General features: G+C 40.2%; 1 protein-coding gene across 1 annotated transcript in view; it reads right to left on the minus strand.

Annotated features, from left to right (window-relative positions):
* Positions 1-295: 295 nt before the first annotated feature.
* The window catches only part of STMN2 (stathmin 2), a 54,038-nt gene continuing 36,319 nt past the window's right edge, over positions 296-18,014 (minus strand). Inside the window, 3 exon segments of the mRNA XM_048841021.2 lie at positions 296-1,620; positions 1,623-1,656; positions 4,609-4,800. Coding sequence (XP_048696978.2) covers positions 1,559-1,620; positions 1,623-1,656; positions 4,609-4,800 — 288 coding nt within the window. The 3' untranslated portion in view covers positions 296-1,558.

Consider the following 18,014-nt stretch of genomic DNA (forward strand, 5'->3'; position numbering starts at 1 on the left):
TGGAAGTGAGTTTCCTTGCTCTAATATCAATGTGTTAACAGATAGCAAGTGTTGGGGCCATGATATGTGCTTGTTGTGGGACATGACCGTATTGGTAAGCCTGCATCCCCATTTGACTTTTTACTGGTGGTTTCTTTTTCTTTTTATTACATTCTGTGCTCTGTAAAGTCACCCTTCAGTATTGCATTATATCTCCGCCTCGGAGACAGGTAATAATATGGTATGAAGTCAGTGGACTTTAACTTCACAGTGGCATGTGTAAGAGAAGTGATGGAGCAAGAGAACAGACAAGCCCTTTTTCAGTTCACAGAACCCCAATTCTTTATTAATCACAGCTTGCTCACAATGACATACAGGAAAATAGCACTAATGAAGAGTAGAATATGCAGGCAGCAACCTCCAGGGGGTAGGGACCACTTCAAAACGGCAGCTCTTTTAGGGAATATGTTAGGTTTGGTGATATCGTACTTGGCACAAGCACCCTGTCTAATGATTCCTGCCGCATCAGCCCTCTTTTTTTCTAGATGTCTTTAAAGTAGGTCAGGTTGACTAACACTGAAGAGCACAGGTCATGTTGAGTGGAAATCAGCAGTGTTAAAAAAAAAAAAATACAACAGCCAGCTCATGGGTTCCAGGTAGAAATATTCAGAAGCCTCTTGTATTTTTACACATGTAACATAGTAGCTTCAAATGAATATCCTAGATCATGGCATCTACAGATAAAGCCACTTGATGTTGATTAATTGCTCCATCAATAAATCTTCAACTGGTGAATTAAGCTTGTGAGACAATTAGGATTTTTTATGGCTGTTGTGTACCATTTAGGATTTTTCATAGCTAGCTGTTTATGATACTCAGCTTCTAAACTTTGGCTCAGATGGATGTCACTTGCCTTCTTATCAATAACTCTTATTAAAAAAGCAATATTTGTTGCCTCTGATCTGATGAAGGCAGACAAAATAAACATTGCAAATAACAGTTTAATCTCTGATTCATTTTGATGCTACCAAGGATAGGTGTAAATAAATTATGAACACACAATGTTTTAAGAGCTTTCTATCTGGACAGCTTCATGTGAAGTCACAATACCTGTGATCTAGTTATTGTTTTAACAGAGCTTATTGATTACAAAGCCTTCTGGGTTATTAGGTGATGACTGGTCTCTAGCACCATAGACCTACTATTGACCTCATTGGATGGTTAGAATTAAAATGGCAGAGAATGGAATTAGACATGGGCTGCTTCAAATGAACAGACCTAGCAAATTCAACTGAGTGGAAATAGACAACATCAAAAGCCTGTTACAGGACATGTAAGATTATGAAATAACTTGCATAATGCAATACTTGTATTTTTTAACAAAAATGTAAGTATTTACAAAATAAGATCCAAGTTTTTTTTAAACATCAAGCAAATCATTCTGCAGAGAGACCATATTGTTTTTATTTTTGTTTTTGTTTTGTTTTTTATTGAGTTCTTGATTTTTTTTTTTAAACCATGTCATACATTTCCCATACTGATATCGCATGATCCGTAATAATATAGGCAGGGGAGTTTACTAATGGTGGGGAGGTGTCTCATCCACCGTTGCCTTTTTCAGCCAGACAGTTCCACCTGGAGCTCCTTGTTTCTACGGACCTCTGCAGCATGCCTCTCCTGGAAAACATCAAGAAAGGAAAGGTCAAACCTCTTCTTTGTTGCACCTGCCCAGGAAGATTCTTAAAGGAAACCCCTTTCTCTCTGTGTACAGGTCACCTGTGCATAGATAGCCTCAGTAGAAAAACAATCTTTTGAGGGTGCTGCTCATAAAGGATGAAATTCACCAGGCCAGCACAAGGCCTATTCACTACCTAAATTTGACTTAAGTCCTATTTTGAGTAGGATTTAAGTAGGATTTAAGAGTGACATAGCCCCTGTGGCATGCCCTCTGCACAGGAGGGAATTTCACCCTAAATTTAATCTCTGCTGAGGTGAATTGGCTCTAGGTAATTACCTTCTTGCTAGCAGGTTACCATATCTTCGTGTGTGAGAGGTGGTTATTATTACTGTTTGTATTACAGTAGTTCGTAGGAGCTGCAGTTAAGGATCATGGCTCCATCAAAGTAGCCAGAGAGCTCACAATCTAGATGACAGGACACAACAGGAGGAAAACTAGACATATATGATGGGGAAGGGTGTGGGAATGAGTAATGAAATGAGCAGAGTTGAACAGAAAAGCAGAAATCGCAGATCATCATTTACCCTAACCGGTGCCAGCAGGAGAAATTTATAGGCATCATTTCAGAGGTAGCTTTTAAGGATAAGTTGACAGTTTTATTTATACTTATGTGGAGATGTTCCAATGCACGGGGATGGCATGTGAGGAAGCACGGAGGTGATTGAGGGAGAAGTGGACAAGCAAGCAATTGAGGTTGCTGTCACTGGCAAAGTAAACACCAGGATCAACAGCCTGACAAGGTACTATCCAGACACTGAACTTGTGGAAGACTTGGAGTAAAAAGGGAACAATTCTAATTTAGGGCTAAATTCTATGCAGATGCAGTGTGAGGAAAAGGACTTAAGAATCCCTCCACAAAGGCATCTGGGCAGGATGCAGGCAGAATGTCGCATGGTGACAATGCCTGTCAGTAAGGGTAGCACAGCAACACTGGAAAAGAATCAGAACAACCCTAAATGGACATGAATCAGATCTGCATTAGTGAGCTTCTGAGAACCCTGGACATCCTTGTCTAAAACAAGACACCAGTCATAAATATACTCCATAACTAGCTTGCAACTTTCACAGTCAAAAGGCAAGGAGAGACCTAACTATAGTCTCAAAGGTCACAACTCATTGTGGTCTCATCCAAAGGAGCTGCTGACAGACTGAAGCAGTCATCTGGATGAATCAGACTGCACATTAGCCAAAACATTTCAACAGGAGAGTTTCTTGCAGAGAATGGTTCTCTGTCCTATGGCTGGGGACAATAACGTATCTTCTATATGCCTAGAATAAGTCTTTGTACCAAACGAGATGCTGCTGCAGGGGACAGACACCCAGCCACCTCCTCTGCAGTCTGTGCTTTAGTTTCTATAACTTTCCGAGACCACCATTATGCCGGGGCAGTATCCAGGTATGAAACTCCTCAGGGTTCAGCAGGGACATGGGAATTGAGAGTCCCCACTCGCAACTGATACTAACTGTTAGTGAGTTAATGTCCACCCTCTTTAGAAGAGCTGGGGATTCAGACATGCCTCATCACTGTGAAGGAGACCACAAAGAACACTATCTGAAGGACAAGAGGCTTTACAGCTGACATAGGCATGGGATAGCTCTTACATTGAAATTGGTGAGATCCCCGAGAAGGGGCAATCTGAGTATTTCAAAGATGAGCTTGAGCCAGTGGCGGATTTAGAGTTAGTGGGGCCCTGTGCTCGGCTTCATTTTTGGGACCCAGCCAAGAAAAAGAACATTCTCTCTTATCTCCTCCCGCCCCCATTTTTCTTTCTTTCTTTGTTTTTTTTTTTTCATCCTCCTCCTATAAGTAATAGGAAGTAAATGAAAATAATGTGAGGTAGCTTGATTGTTTTTGTAGTCTAACTTATTTAAAACACTGTCAGGGAGGTTAGGCACAATCCTGGGGCTCCCAGAGGCTTGGTTGAAACAGCCTGTTACATCTGTCTTTAGGATATAACACAGGATGCTGCCCTCACTTTCTTGTCCAGCTCTGCTTCCTGATGTGACATCTCTGACTCCAATTATCGACAGTTAACAAGGTGATTTGGCCGTAAGATGAGTGTAAGATGGAGAAAAGCGTAGATCTACAATGGACATCCCTCTTCATAAGGGACAATTGAGAGGTATATACACTAGTCTGCTGACATATTAGATGCTTCAAAATAACAGCTCGTATTGCATCCCAACAGAGAAAAGTTAACGTTCTCTGCAGAACAAGTTAAAAGGACTTTATCACATCTGGTTCCTTTTCCTCTTTTGCTTTTGCTCTCCAGGCTGGGAGGGTTGCATTGGAAATGGTAAGTATGCTCAGCCCCTGGGGATGTCTATTGAAGGGGTCCAAAAAATAGATCTGATCTCCCTCAATTAGGAGAGCGATTGCAACACAGTCCATTATGGATGTATGTGGTTAAATATGAGACAAATGATTTATTCCACATTGTTCATAAATCCCACTTAGAAGCCAGAAATTAAACCCAAACAAACTTTCTTTGGCATTTTTTTCTCTTTTTGAACCTGGGGCCTTTGATTTCAAAAACACAGACTCTTTGCCCATAATGGTAAAGGTGCAGGTCTCAGCCAGAAAAGGGAACAGATAAACAGGCCCGAAAGCATATCAGAATTGGGGATAGTAGAGAACTAGCTGGTATAGTCTGAGAAGGAGGCCCAGATTTTTCAAAAGCAATTAGTGATTTTGAGTGCTCGGCTTGTCATCTTAATGGGACATGGTTTTCAGAAAGCCCTGAACACTCATCCTCTGAAGATCGGCCCCCTTTAAAGTGCCTCAAGTTAAGGGATCTAAAAATGGAGTCACACAAAATCACCAGTCACTTTTGAAAATTTTGACCCTAATTCTTGCTGCAGGCTGTGGTGTGGAGTCATGACTTAATTACCTTTTCTTGAAGACGTTCAATAAGAGCGGCTAAATTAGCTTCACGGTTTTCTTTGATCTGTTCCATTTTCAGTATCAGCTTTTCCTCTGCCATTTTGCTGAAGTTATTGTTCTCCTCCAAAGCCTTCTGAAGGACTTCTCGCTCATGTTCTCTCTTTTCTGCCAGATGTTTCAGCACCTGGGCCTCCTGGGACTGGGAAAAAAGACACATCCTGCTGAGGCAATAGTCTAGGGAATGTCAGAAGACAGTGGATAAGGCATTCTGAGTAAATAAAAAACACTAATAAGCAAGTCTTTGATTAGAAAGGGCAAGTGCACTGAGTCTGGATTTTTGTGAGATCTGCTGTTTTGTTTTTTCTCGAAATGCTTGGTAAAACTAAGTTAATAAAATATATGTAGAGTAAGAAATAAATACACTTATTAATAGTGGCAATATATCTGAGGGACATTCTGGAAAACTGTTTCCTCCCACATCCATTATAAGCAAGGCCCATTTCAATAACTGAGGTATGAAGATACTGAACATATGTGAGGAATTCAAATAAGGAAACATCTGAAGGAGAGTATTTGAGAATTCTAGATTAATAAGGCTACCATGTGACACTGTACCTGCCTTAAATATTTCAGTGGTAAGAGATGCAGTCATTTATGCATGAGCATTTTATTTCAAAATTATATGGGATTTCAGTCTAAAAAGTTGTACTCTTTTATAATTGGGCTTCAGAAACAAGAGCTATGATTTTTTTTGTTTTCCTCAAGCTATCTTTAGAAGTACATGTTGAAATGGTCACATATAGGCTTTAAAGTTAACATTGCCTCAAGATGACTGGAGGAAGTTCAGATCTGATCTGGCTCCATTTTGTTTCTGTAAACAGGAAGAAGGTTATTTTTCCAAACGAAAGGCCTAAAACAATAATTTTTTTAATCAAAAGCTTAAATTCTGCAAAGACCATGAAATCTACAGAGGATCTTAAATGCATGCAATCTGCACCCTGAATTCTATTATCCTTACTTATGAGCACAATTGCTAGAAACATGAGCTTTGCTGTTAGTTTAGAATTACGTTTAGGACACTGAAGTTCACTTAAAACAAAATGAAACCACTGATCTTCTGATGCAAGTCAATGAGGTTGCAATGTTAAGACTGTCCCAGGAGATACAGTATATACAGGGCCTTATATTGATAACTTGTTAGTCTGGGTATTTGCCATATATTGTACATTATGAAGAGTTCTGATCTCTCAATATAAATGGCCTGGGTATGTTTATAAACTCTTCCATAAATACCCCAGGATTTAGCAACCTGGAATGGGACAGGAATTTGAATGGACGATTTCCATTGTGAGATGAACACTAGTCTAGCTACATGAAGTGGCTGGTGCAAAATAAATGGAAAAGTACCAGGGGTAGAGCCTCAGCTAATGTAAATTTTTCCATTGACTTCAGTTTTACAGCAGCTGTGAATCTGGCCTTCAATGGTCAGATCACCATCATAGCCTAATAAAGCAAGACTTGGAGGGAAGCCAAATTGTTTTTCGCACTGTAGAGGTGAAATGGTATCTGCCTCAAAAACATATGGCAAAAGAACATTTCCTCCATGTCTGATCAAAGTCTGCAGCAGACGTTGAAGTAGCTAAGGCAGTGGTGGGCAGGGACATGCTGACAGCTGCTTCCTGCAGCTCCCATTGGCTGGAATGGCGAACCGCAGCCACTGGGAGCTGTGCGCGACTATGCCTGTGGACGGTCAATGTAAACAAACTGTCTTGCGGCCTGCCAGCAGATTATCCTGATGGACTGTGTGCTGCAGGTTGTCCACCACTGAGCTAAAGAGTGATTACGACTAATATGACTGTGATTAGCAAACTAGCTCCTTCGTTATTTCTGTTAGAATTCAGTGGCTCCGAAAGTAACATACATATAATTCCAACAGAAGGAGAAAGTCTATAGTTTACATAATTTGTCTCTTCCTGTATGTACTACTGTGCACACTTTTTGGCAGTGATCTGGTTATTAATTCATAGATGTAACATTCCACATTAGAGCACAAACAACTTTCTCGCATACTTATAAATATCATCAGATGACCATGCTGGGTCAGACTAATGGTCCATCTAGCCCAGTATCCTGTCTTCCAACAGTGGCTGGTGCCAGATGTTTCAGAGAGAGTGAACAGGGCAATAATTAAGTTAGCCCCCTGGTCATCCTGTCCCAGTTTCTGGCAGTCAGAGGTTTAGGGACACCCAGAGCATGGGGATGCATCCCTGATCATCTTGGCTACTAGCCATTAATGGACTTATCCTCCATGAACTTGTGTAATTCTCTTCTGAACCCAGTTATACTTTTGGCCTTCACAACATCCCCAGGCAATGCATTCCACAGGTGGACTGTGTGTTGAGAAAGTACTTCCTTATGTTTGTTTTACAACTGGTGCCTATTAATTTTATTGGGTGACCCCCTAGTTCTTGTGCTATGTGAAGAGGTAAATAACACTTCCTTATTTACTGTCTCCACCCTATTCTTGATTTTATAGACCTTGATCATAGCGCCCCTCAGTCGTCTCTTTTCCAAGATGAACAGCCCAATCTTGTTAATCTCTCCTCATCTGGAAGCTGTTCCAAACCCCACATCACTTGTGTTGCCCTTTTCTGTACTTTTTCCAGTCCTGACCTAACTTTTTTGAGATGGTGAGACCAGAACTTCACTCAGTATTCAAGGTGTGAGCACACCATAGATTTGTATAGTGGCACTATGATATTTTCTGTCTTCTTATCTATCCCTTGCCTAATGGTTGCTAACATTCTGTTAGCTTTTTTGACTTGCAACATTATTTTGCCTCACAATGTCTGCTTACAAATGTTGTAAGGCTCTCTAGACACAGATCCTTCAGCTCATGCTGATATTCAAGTATGCTGAAAAAGAGGCCAATGCAGCAAAGTTGTTTATGACCTTCTTTTTTTTTTTAGTGGATGTTATAAAAAGCAACTCTGACCCCAGTTTTAAGGGGTGATTTAATAGGAGCTCCAAATCCCACATTTGGACGCTTACATAGACATATAGTCAACTAAATGCCCATTTTAAATGTCAAAGTGCCTGTAGAGCTTGCAAATGCAGACTATGGAGGTGTCTCTTTTTAAGACATTCAAGTTGAAAATTGGGTTCAGCTGTGTGTATATACAAGGATTTTCTATTTTCCCAGATTTTACTTTCCTGTGACAAGCACATCCAAAAGTATATTAAATCAGCTCTGTAGAGAAAAAAAGAAAGGATTACTCAAATAGCAGGAAGTGAACTAGGAAAACAATTCCTTTCAAAGTTGAAATTTGCACTTGAATGCACACCATGACTGTATTAGTTTTAAGGACATATGGGGGAAAGTTCCAATTATAAAAGTTTCACTTTGATGCTGCAAAATTAATCCAGTTGCTGGATTTTTTTTTTTATTAACACATTCAGTGGGAATTGCATTAACTTTGGTGTATCTCAGAGTATTGTATATTGAAAAGATAATGTTAATAGAATAGAATGTTAAGACAGGATAAAGGTCTCCTCCTGCAGTGTAAATGCCAAAGTAAAGACCAAGCATTTATAGAAAAACAACATTGAGATCAAGGAATGACATTTTCAGGGGAAATTAATTTAGTTGTTTTCTTGCTGTTGCGCATCAAAGTAAGGGAATGGGGTAGAACTAGACACCATGCTGGCTTGCACAGCACTGGCTTCTTCATAGATTGTTGCCAGTACATCTCATTCCTCACATGGGACTCAGTATGAATTACGATGTGTATTGCAATAGTGTCTAGATGCCCCAGCTGCGATAGAAACCCCACTGTGCTAGGCACTGTACAAACACACTGTGAGAGACAGCCCCTGTCCTAAAGAAATTATAATCTATATAGACAAAATGGACAAAAAGTGGGAGGGGAAACAAATGCAGTGTAGTGAAGTGACTTGGTCACGCAATAGATCAGTGGAAGAGCTAGGGGTGGAATCCATGGATAAAATCTTTCCTCTGTTGAAGTCAAAGGAAAAATTCCCAATGACTTAAGTGGCCCACTTTTCATCTTTGGTTTCCTGAGGCCTTGTCTAGTGCCTATCTCACTAGTGCACACCCTTTCTGTCATCTGTTTTCTAGTCTGTGTCCCCTGTTAAGCCAACAGTGCTAAACTGTGTCATGGTTTTGCAATGTGGAGAAATTTTCAGAGGTGTCTTGTTGAGACTATCATTTGCTCTCATGCAGCTTTATGAACAGTTCTTGCATATAATTGATATGTGTGAAAGACATTTGCACAGAGTTTATGCATGCTTTTGGGCTTTGTGCATGTCAGGTCTATAATTAGCTCACATACATTAAGTGAATACGTGCATATGGTTGTGTTCCCAACGCTGCACAGTCACAAAGCGAGGCCATGCATTGAAAATCTGGCTCTGTAAATTGTGAACATCTGTATCTGACGGACTCAGAATGAGGCTTGTTTCTTCTTTAGCTATTTTAAACAATAATAATAAAAGTCCTGCTATTTTCCCCTCTAGATTTGTACTAGTGAATGAAGATTTGTGAAAGGAGCTGGATTTACCACCCAGAAGAGTTCTCTGTTCAAAAACAGTCACACAGCATTGGTAATGGCAATGCAAAGTTCTCCAACCCCACCCGCGCACCTCAGCCTAATCCTGGAGTGATCATTTCTAGCACTGAGAGCATGGGACAGTCTCCAGGCCCATTCAATCCTTTCCTCTCTAGCAAAAGACAGTGGTGGGGCAGAACAGTTAGCACTGACAGCAGGTAGCTTTTACAATGGAGACAGCTGTTTTTTGGGAACTGTTTTGAGGCCACCAGCACATTTCATGGAGGCCATGAACCAATTGTCTGATGTTAACAAAACATTTAATCATTGATTGAACCAACCATCTAGATATCAAAAGCTCCATAGCTCATTTACTAAGTCCTTGAGCCATAGTATTCTATTTTCAGTATTTAATGCATCTTTCTGAATAAGTCTGTTTCTAATTACTCCAATTTTGATTTATACTGATAATTAAATGCCATCCATCTAGCCCACTGATTGGCTGGATCTGATTACAATTGGTATAATAAAGTGTCTGAATCTGGTCTGAAGATTTTTTTTAACGCAAACTTGATGTTTGGTATATTAATGTAAAATGTGGGTTAGCAGTCTGACAACCGTGTCCCTTCCATGAAGCATCTGTGGGACTAGACAAAATGCATAGACCTTCCATTAACATTAATGAGGTGTATGGGGATGAGAATAGACTTGCTGGTATACATGAGTTTTGAAAGTGCAATTACATTTTTTTGAGTTTTCTACTGGCTTCTCTGTAACTGACTATTTGATTGTGTGGTATTTGAGTTAATTGTTTTCTAGACTGGCACAGATAATATACAGCTAACCAGGAGCTTTACTACATCTGAATCCCTTACATTTCATTTTTGATTGCCCCTATTTTAGAACACTGTAGGGAATAATTTTGGACTTAACTGGATCCATATATCTACTTTTTCATTTAATGTGCTTTAAGGGAAAATATTTTGCCATGATATGTTGATATAACCTACTTCTTCCTCTAATACCACATTACTGAAGAAAATTAAGGATATTCCCTGGTACCCTAAGTAAATAATAAATAGCTCCTTAGCATTAATTTTAAGTCAAAAGAGAAATGTCACGCTTGGCGGGAATTCAATATATTTTGAGGCTGAATTTTTCAAAGCTAAGGGATTTAGATGTCCAGTTTTCTCTCGAAATGTATAGGAATTGGGTGTACTCACCCTTAATGTACACATATTTTTGTCTGTAATTAAATATTTGTTTTTTTTAAAGCTTAAATACCAATATAACCCTTATAGCAGTCAATGGGACTTTATAGTGCATAAGGGGTCATCCACAGGCATCCCATTGCAGAGTGAAGACCTAGAGTAGTTACTGCAGTCGGTGACAACTCTTTTCTTAGCAGAATGGCATTGCCTAAGCCCTTTGGGTGGGGCAATTATAATATGAAAAGAAATGTCATAAGGAGCCATGGAGTTTGATACATTCAAATGCTATATAATACAGTTGTGCTTGGCATTAGCTGATTTCCCTTTGAGATGTGAGGACAGGATTTCTCAGTTAAGGTGCTCTTTCGCCTCAGTGTGGATTTTTTTGTGTATGCAGAACAATGTGTTTGTCTTCCCATGGCATGCAACGTTTAGGAGTATATAGGACAGCACTGTCCTCAAAATAGCATAAATACAATGGACTTATAGGCTGCTTCTGATTTCACATGGCCATGTAGCCCTATTCCGAATAAAGGACCCATGTTAAATGGATTGCTATTTTGAAAAAAATAAAGCCATTTCCACAACTATTTCAACAGAAGTCCAATTTTAAGACTCCGGTTTTCCTTCTTGCTGTTCGACTCCTTTTACAAGCCAAGGTGTCAGTGTTTGGCGGTGAAGGGGAGGGTACTAAAGAACAACATCCTATTTGTGAGTATACCACACTGTGTTTGGGAGAATTTTCATGCAAAATATGGTTCTAGGGCCTGATATTTCTAATGGGCTTGGGATCAGAGTGTGAGTAAGACTACAATGAAATAATGATACATGAAATACAACAAAAATGAAAAATGGCTTTAACCAGCTCTCCTCTCTTCCAGAGCTAACTCAGATGTCTGACCCTCTGTCAGAACTTTATATCTAGTGCCCAAGCTCCACCCTGTAAATCACGTACCTCTTCCAATAGGCAGACCTCTAACACCTTTATTATTTATGCTTTCTTGGGGAGAAACTGCTGTGTGAGGCATACACAGAGTTATTGTCAACGGACTTTATTAACAGCAGATGGGAGAACAGTACACTAGAATGTGCTGTAACTTATATAGACACACCATAAGTGGGAGCTATATTACTCATTACACTGCAGGGCTCATTCTGTAAAAGAACTGCCCTTCATTTTGTATTCTGTCTCCAAACAAACACAGCTGCCATGCAGAGCAGCCAAAAGGACAGTAAAGATTCTTAAACAAAAGGAAGCAAAACGGAAAGGAAAACTAGCTAGATGGGGGAGAGAAGTGGCAAATGCTGAGACCATCTATGTGCCCGCTGTTCGCTTTTCCCATTTCTCTTCCTACTGACCTTTCTAAAAGTTTGTAAGTGGAAAACAAATGTAGCCTCTTACTCCTTGGAGATCTCTGGGAAAGGGAGTATTTCAGGCACCAATGTTGCACACGCAATCAATTAGCTAAGCTGTCTTGGTATTTTATCATTTCTCTTTGTGGATGTAGTGCAAATCTTTAATTTTCCGTTATTTTCCAAGCTCTTGGCATCAGAATTGTTTAAATGGAAAAAAAGCAAAACCCTCTTTCACACACATTCAATAGAGAGGCCCCCTTCTGCATTTGTTTATTCACAAATTATTTTTTCCCCATAGGAATAATTTTAATAATTAATAGTCATGCTGTCAGACTTCATGTTGTGCCAGTCATAATAAACTGATAGCTGGAAATCTGAGCTCAGGAATAACCTTGGGACTCCTGCGTCTTGATTCATACATTCCTAGATTTTAAAGCCAAAAGGGACCATAATGATCATCTAGTTTGACCTCCTATATAACACAGGCTACTGAATTTCACCAGTGATTGCTTTATCAAGACCATAACTCAGGGATTCCCAAACTTTTTTGCCGGCGCAACCCCATTTTAATGAAGTATTTCCTGTCAGGGCCCCAAACAACATGGAAGAACAAAATGGCATCCTCCATGACAATGTGACCTCGCACGCATCATACATGCAAGGTCATTCTGCATGGAGGATGCCAGTTTGCTCTACAAAATGGCTTCCTCTACACAGTCTGAATCTCATGCATGTGAGGTCACGCTGTGTGGAGGATGCCATTTTGTAGAGCAAAATCACATCCTCCATGCATTGTGTCCTTGCACATGTCATACATGTGAGGTCACATGGTGTGGAGCAAGCTGGCGTCCTCCCATAGTAGAGATCACTGCAACGCCATCTGCTGATGATGCAACCCCATTTGGGATTGCAGCCTACAGTTTGAGAACTGCTACTATAGCTTGTGGTTGAGCTATAGCATATATTTTAGAAAGACATCTGTCAGAGTGAAGGAACATATGTGTTTTGTAGTGTAAGTAAAATAAAGGGGGTTTATCAGCCATAGAAAGGCTTTGAAAATAAAGGAAAAATATGTAATATGGTCTGGAAAAAAATAGCTTAAAAAGGTGGAAGGAATGTGACATCTAACAAGACAAGTTTTGGGGCGAATGCAAAGCTTGGAATGTGGCTTGACTGGAAAAAATGGACCTAAAAGGATGCTGATAAGATAGGAGGAAAAGTCCTTGAAAAAAGCCTCTAAATTATAGAAGATGGTGACAATTTGGTTAAAAGTTCTGTGGTGAACTGGTAGTAAACTCTGACATACCAGTGTTTATATTGGAGAAAGGGGCCCAATATCACACTGCCCAAAACTGGTTCTAAGCTACAGTTAGCAATTGGAAGTGACATCATTTGTTTGTTAAAGAGTTTTAAAAGATGAACTTTTAAAGGTTCAATACTAATACCTGCCTGGCCAGTTGGAGCCAGCCAACATTTGTATAAGTAGGGGCATAGCGAGCAGATCGAGGGACGTGATCGTTCCCCTCTATTCGACATTGGTGAGGCCTCATCTGGAGTACTGTGTCCAGTTTTGGGCCCCACACTTCAAGAAGGATGTGGATAAATTGGAGAGAGTCCAGCGAAGGGCAACAAAAATGATTAGGGGTCTGGAACATATGAGTTATGAGGAGAGGCTGAGGGAGCTGGGATTGTTTAGCCTGCAGAAGAGAAGAATGAGGGGGGATTTGATAGCTGTTTTCAACTACCTGAAAGGGGGTTCCAAAGAGGATGGCTCTAGACTGTTCTCAATGGTATCAGATGACAGAACGAGGAGTAATGGTCTCAAGTTACAGTGGGGGAGGTTTAGATTGGATATTAGGAAAAACTTTTTCACTAAGAGGGTAGTGAAACACTGGAATGCGTTACCTAGGGAGGTGGTAGAATCTCCTTCCTTAGAGGTTTTTAAGGTCAGGCTTGACAAAGCCCTGGCTGGGATGATTTAACTGGGAATTGGTCCTGCTTTGAGCAGGGGGTTGGACTAGATGACCTTCTGGGGTCCCTTCCAACCCTTATATTCTATGATTCTATGATTCTATGAACATGAGTTTAAGCACTCCTCTGTCTAGCCCTTTCGTGAGTACTCTGATCAAATGCTTATGAATGTTTGTTACTGTGTGGGTGTAATAAGTGCTTATTATTTAGACTTTTTAGGCATGTTTAGAGCAATTGTATAAATATCATCTAATTTTTGGATTGAATAAAGGAATTTGTGGTTGAATTAGTGTCTGGCAATATCCTGTATTAATAAATTAAGAATAATTCCAACCACATCCTACCTTTGAAGACTTGAAGTAACAGAATCCACCAACCCCCTAGGTAAGTTATTCCAACTATTAATTACTCTCATTGTTAAAAAAAAATGCCCTTTATTTCTAGTCTCAGTTTGTTTAGAGTCAGCTTCCCGCCATTGAATTTTGTTTAGTATCACTGTTTGTCTTTGAGTTACTGTTTGCAAAAGGTAGCTTCTGGCATTGACCTCCCATGCTATTGCATGCAAAAGCATTTGGAAGGGGCCAAAGCAGCGCAACATGTATATAGCTTCAAAGCTGCAAAAAATTAAAGAGATTTCATTAGCTCCTCAGAGTGTGGGGTGAGTGGCTGTGTGGAAGGGCAAGGGCATGACCTCTTAGACACGAGGAATAATGCAAGAATCCATGCAGAATCCTTGTCTCTGTCATATCCCCCACCTCCTCACTGTTTGGCGTTTCCTCCACAGTGCTTCCCAGTCTCATTCCCCCATCACAGTGTTGCTGACTGCGTGGCCCTAGTGCTAATAAGCCTTACTCAGTTGGGTGAAACTAACCTCTGCACCTCTTCCTCAGAGAGTGGAAGCCATGGTTTGAAAGTTAAGGCTGCTACAAGGAGAACAAAATAATTCCCAAGGGGAAATTCACAATAAAATCTCTAGCTTTGGCAGGGAAACATGCTGCACAGTGGGCTGCTACCTGGCTTCATTTCCCACTTCAACTGGCCAGTCACCTCATGTGAGAGGCGAAGGGGCTTCCGTTGGCCTAGCACAGAAGGAAAGGAGTAGTCTCCAGCTTCTATTTGCCACCTCCTTTGAGGTTTGTGTCCTTGGCAGCATGTCTAATAAGGCTTTGCTCGACTTTGTGGCATGCAGTGGAGTGGAAAACAGGTGCCTTTGTCTCTAGTGATACTGCCTGAGAAGAGGAGGATCAAATGCCTTTTGCCAATGAATGAAGCAGCATGAAAGATGGCCTCAAAGGAGGTAATGTGTTCCACTCCCACAGCCAGATGGTGAGTACTGCAATGGTGTTAGCAGATAGAGAGGCAAATCTAGGAAAACCGGCCACTCGATACAACAGGGGTAGACACTGCCCAGGCTGTGATGCCTGGGTGGGAGCTTATCCTTCAACATTAATAATAATGGTATTAAAAAGACACATTGGCTTTACTATATAATTGACAGCATGAATGCTAGAAAATATGACCATTATTCTGCATCCGCTGTGGTGTTATGCATTAGGGACTAGTGCAATTAATTTCCATCCAAATACAAAGCCAAGCCATTAAGAGGATTTAATTAAATAGGAGTTCTCTACTCTAATCCTAAAACTAGTAGAAATCCCTTTAGTGTCTAATTTTCATGCTGATTAATGGTGATCACAATTTATAATTCAACTTAGGGCTTTTCAAGCGTAGAAATCTGGTGTGATAGCTAAATATTCCAAGGCCAATGGGTATAAATTGTTGCATCATGTTAGAGATTTGGTTGAGCGTTCCATATTGTTAAGAAATAAACTTCTGCTTCTCACAGAGATAATGAGCTCTCATTTTTTAATTGGAAAGGATGATGAGATCTTTCTGATTACCTACTTGGGGAGGAAAACACAGCACCCCCTCACACCGTTAAAATAATGGGATAATAATGGGATGCAGTAAGGAGGAGTCTGTACATGGAATGGAGAACTCCATTGCTATCCAAAGTGCATATCACTTTGAGATGCAGTATTTTTTAAAAATTCCTCAAACAGCAATACATGTTAATTATAATTTGTATTCTGGTAGGGCCCACAGGAGGGGAGGAAAAGGGGGAGAAGAAAAGAAGGAAAATGATAAAGGGATGAGTATACAGTGATAAAAAGAGTGATAATCAAAAAACTAGGGAACCTAGAGCACATATAAGGAGTCATTGAAATGTATGCATTTTTCATATGAATTTGACAATTTATTAATGAACACTAATCAAATTAACACAGTCCACTCTAACTCCAAAATGGTGTGAAATCAATTAATGACTTTTGTCAAAGGCAATCTATTAGTTATACTTGATTTTATTTAAAACTGTATTCAAAAGATATGATCTAGAATGATTATGCCTGACAACTGTAGCGTGTGGGTAGAAAAGGATGATGCGGATCCTGTGGATCTCATAGGTTACAATAACCCAGCTAGAAAGGATATGTGGAGATCATCATTCAAAATGAACATATTGGTAGGAGAAAAGAAGACATCAGTGTTGGAAACTCTTAAGCCAATTTCCAGTCTAATTAAATTATTAGGTTTTATATTGGAAGAAATATACACTCTGATCAGTAAAATAAATTGGCCACGAAGGTTTAGATTTCACAGTGAAATATGCACAAATTATCAAGTTTAACTGCTGCCATTTCATCCCCATTTCTGTCTCTTTATGTCAGCAGTGTTCTAAATGGATTGACATAAGGCTCAGATCCTCAGGTGGTGTAAATCAGCCTAGTCCCATTGAGTTTAATGGGTCTAATTCTCCTCCCACTCCATTCACTTGGATGGGGAGTTACTCCTGATTTAGATTAGTCAGTAACTGAGTGGAGAAGGGGAAGGGGGGAGAGGGTTTTTTTATTTCATTCTTCTGAAAAGAAACAGTCTGGAAGCTGCTGCATGTGGTTCCAGACTGCAGCATGAGCTCATTAATTTCTTTGCTTATTTTCTTCCACCTTTTGACAAAATTCTACAAACTGTGCTCTTAATTTATAACAAATGACAAGATTCAAGAGGCAGACTAGAAAAGGAGTACTTGTGGCACCTTAGAGACTAACCAATTTATTTGAGCATAAGCTTTTGTGAGCATAAGCTATCAGATGCATACATCTGAAGTGAGCTGTAGCTCACGAAAGCTTATGCTCAAATAAATTGGTTAGACTCTAAGGTGCCACAAGTACTCCTTTTTCTTTTTGCGAATACAGACTAACACGGCTGTTACTCTGAAAAGAGGCAGACTAAAGGCTCAGACAGCTGAGCTTGTTTTACTTTCAGGCACCTTAGAATCATAGAATATCAGGGTTGGAAGGGACCTCAGGAGGTCATCTAGTCCAATCCCCAATTTTTGCCCCAGATCCCTAAATGGCCCCCTCAAGGATTGAACTCATAACCCTGGGTTTAGCAGGCCAATGCTCAAACCACTGGGCTATCCCTCCCCCATGAGGAAAAACAACACCTCAGATTCTCTGTGAGGTGTAGTCACTTTGCATCAACTCACCAGTGAAATGTGAGTCTAATGCCAGCTTAACCGGCCCAGGCAAGATCACCCCAAGATAACATAGATCATTTGGTGGCATAGAGGTTAGAAGCTCTTACTCCACTCTCCTTCTGTGCGGCAGGGAAAAGACAGCCTGGCAGGAGGAAAGGGGGAGTGGCCAGTACTATCTCCAGTCTTCCACTGTATTTTCAGCCTCCTGTGGTCATTGCAGCTTGGCATAATTTAGAGCAGCCCTGAGAATGCTCTAACATAGCACAGGTCTTGTTAGTCCTCCACAGAACAGCCCTAAGTGCTACAGGCATGCAAAGATGAGCTTTAAATCACTTTGTACCCATCCCCTGACTTATTCACATTGACCAGAGCTGAGAATCTGGCCTTTTAAACTGTTTTAATAAGACTTAAAATATACATAGTAAATATAGTCTGACCTAAACTTAAATTTATAGAATAGCTAAATCTGTCCTTGAAAATGTTTGACAAGGGAAGACTTCTTTGGCCCATCAATCAGAGTGGAAGCTGGAGAGGGGAGGTATAGTTCTGTCTGCTTGCTCTAAGTACCCTGCATTTGTCTTTTTTTATTGCTAGAAGGTCTGACATCTTTGTACAATGTACACCATGAACACACATGGAAGTCTGAAATGCTGAATAAAGTCATAAAGGGGAACAGCTTTATTCCATATAGGGGCCTACATAGTTCTAGCACTGTAAACATGGAGCAAAGATTGTGAATTTAAAGCTCCATAAGACTTCCTGTCCAGAG

Source organism: Caretta caretta, chromosome 2 (genome assembly GCF_965140235.1).
Source record: "Caretta caretta isolate rCarCar2 chromosome 2, rCarCar1.hap1, whole genome shotgun sequence".
Taxonomy (NCBI): domain Eukaryota; kingdom Metazoa; phylum Chordata; order Testudines; family Cheloniidae; genus Caretta; species Caretta caretta.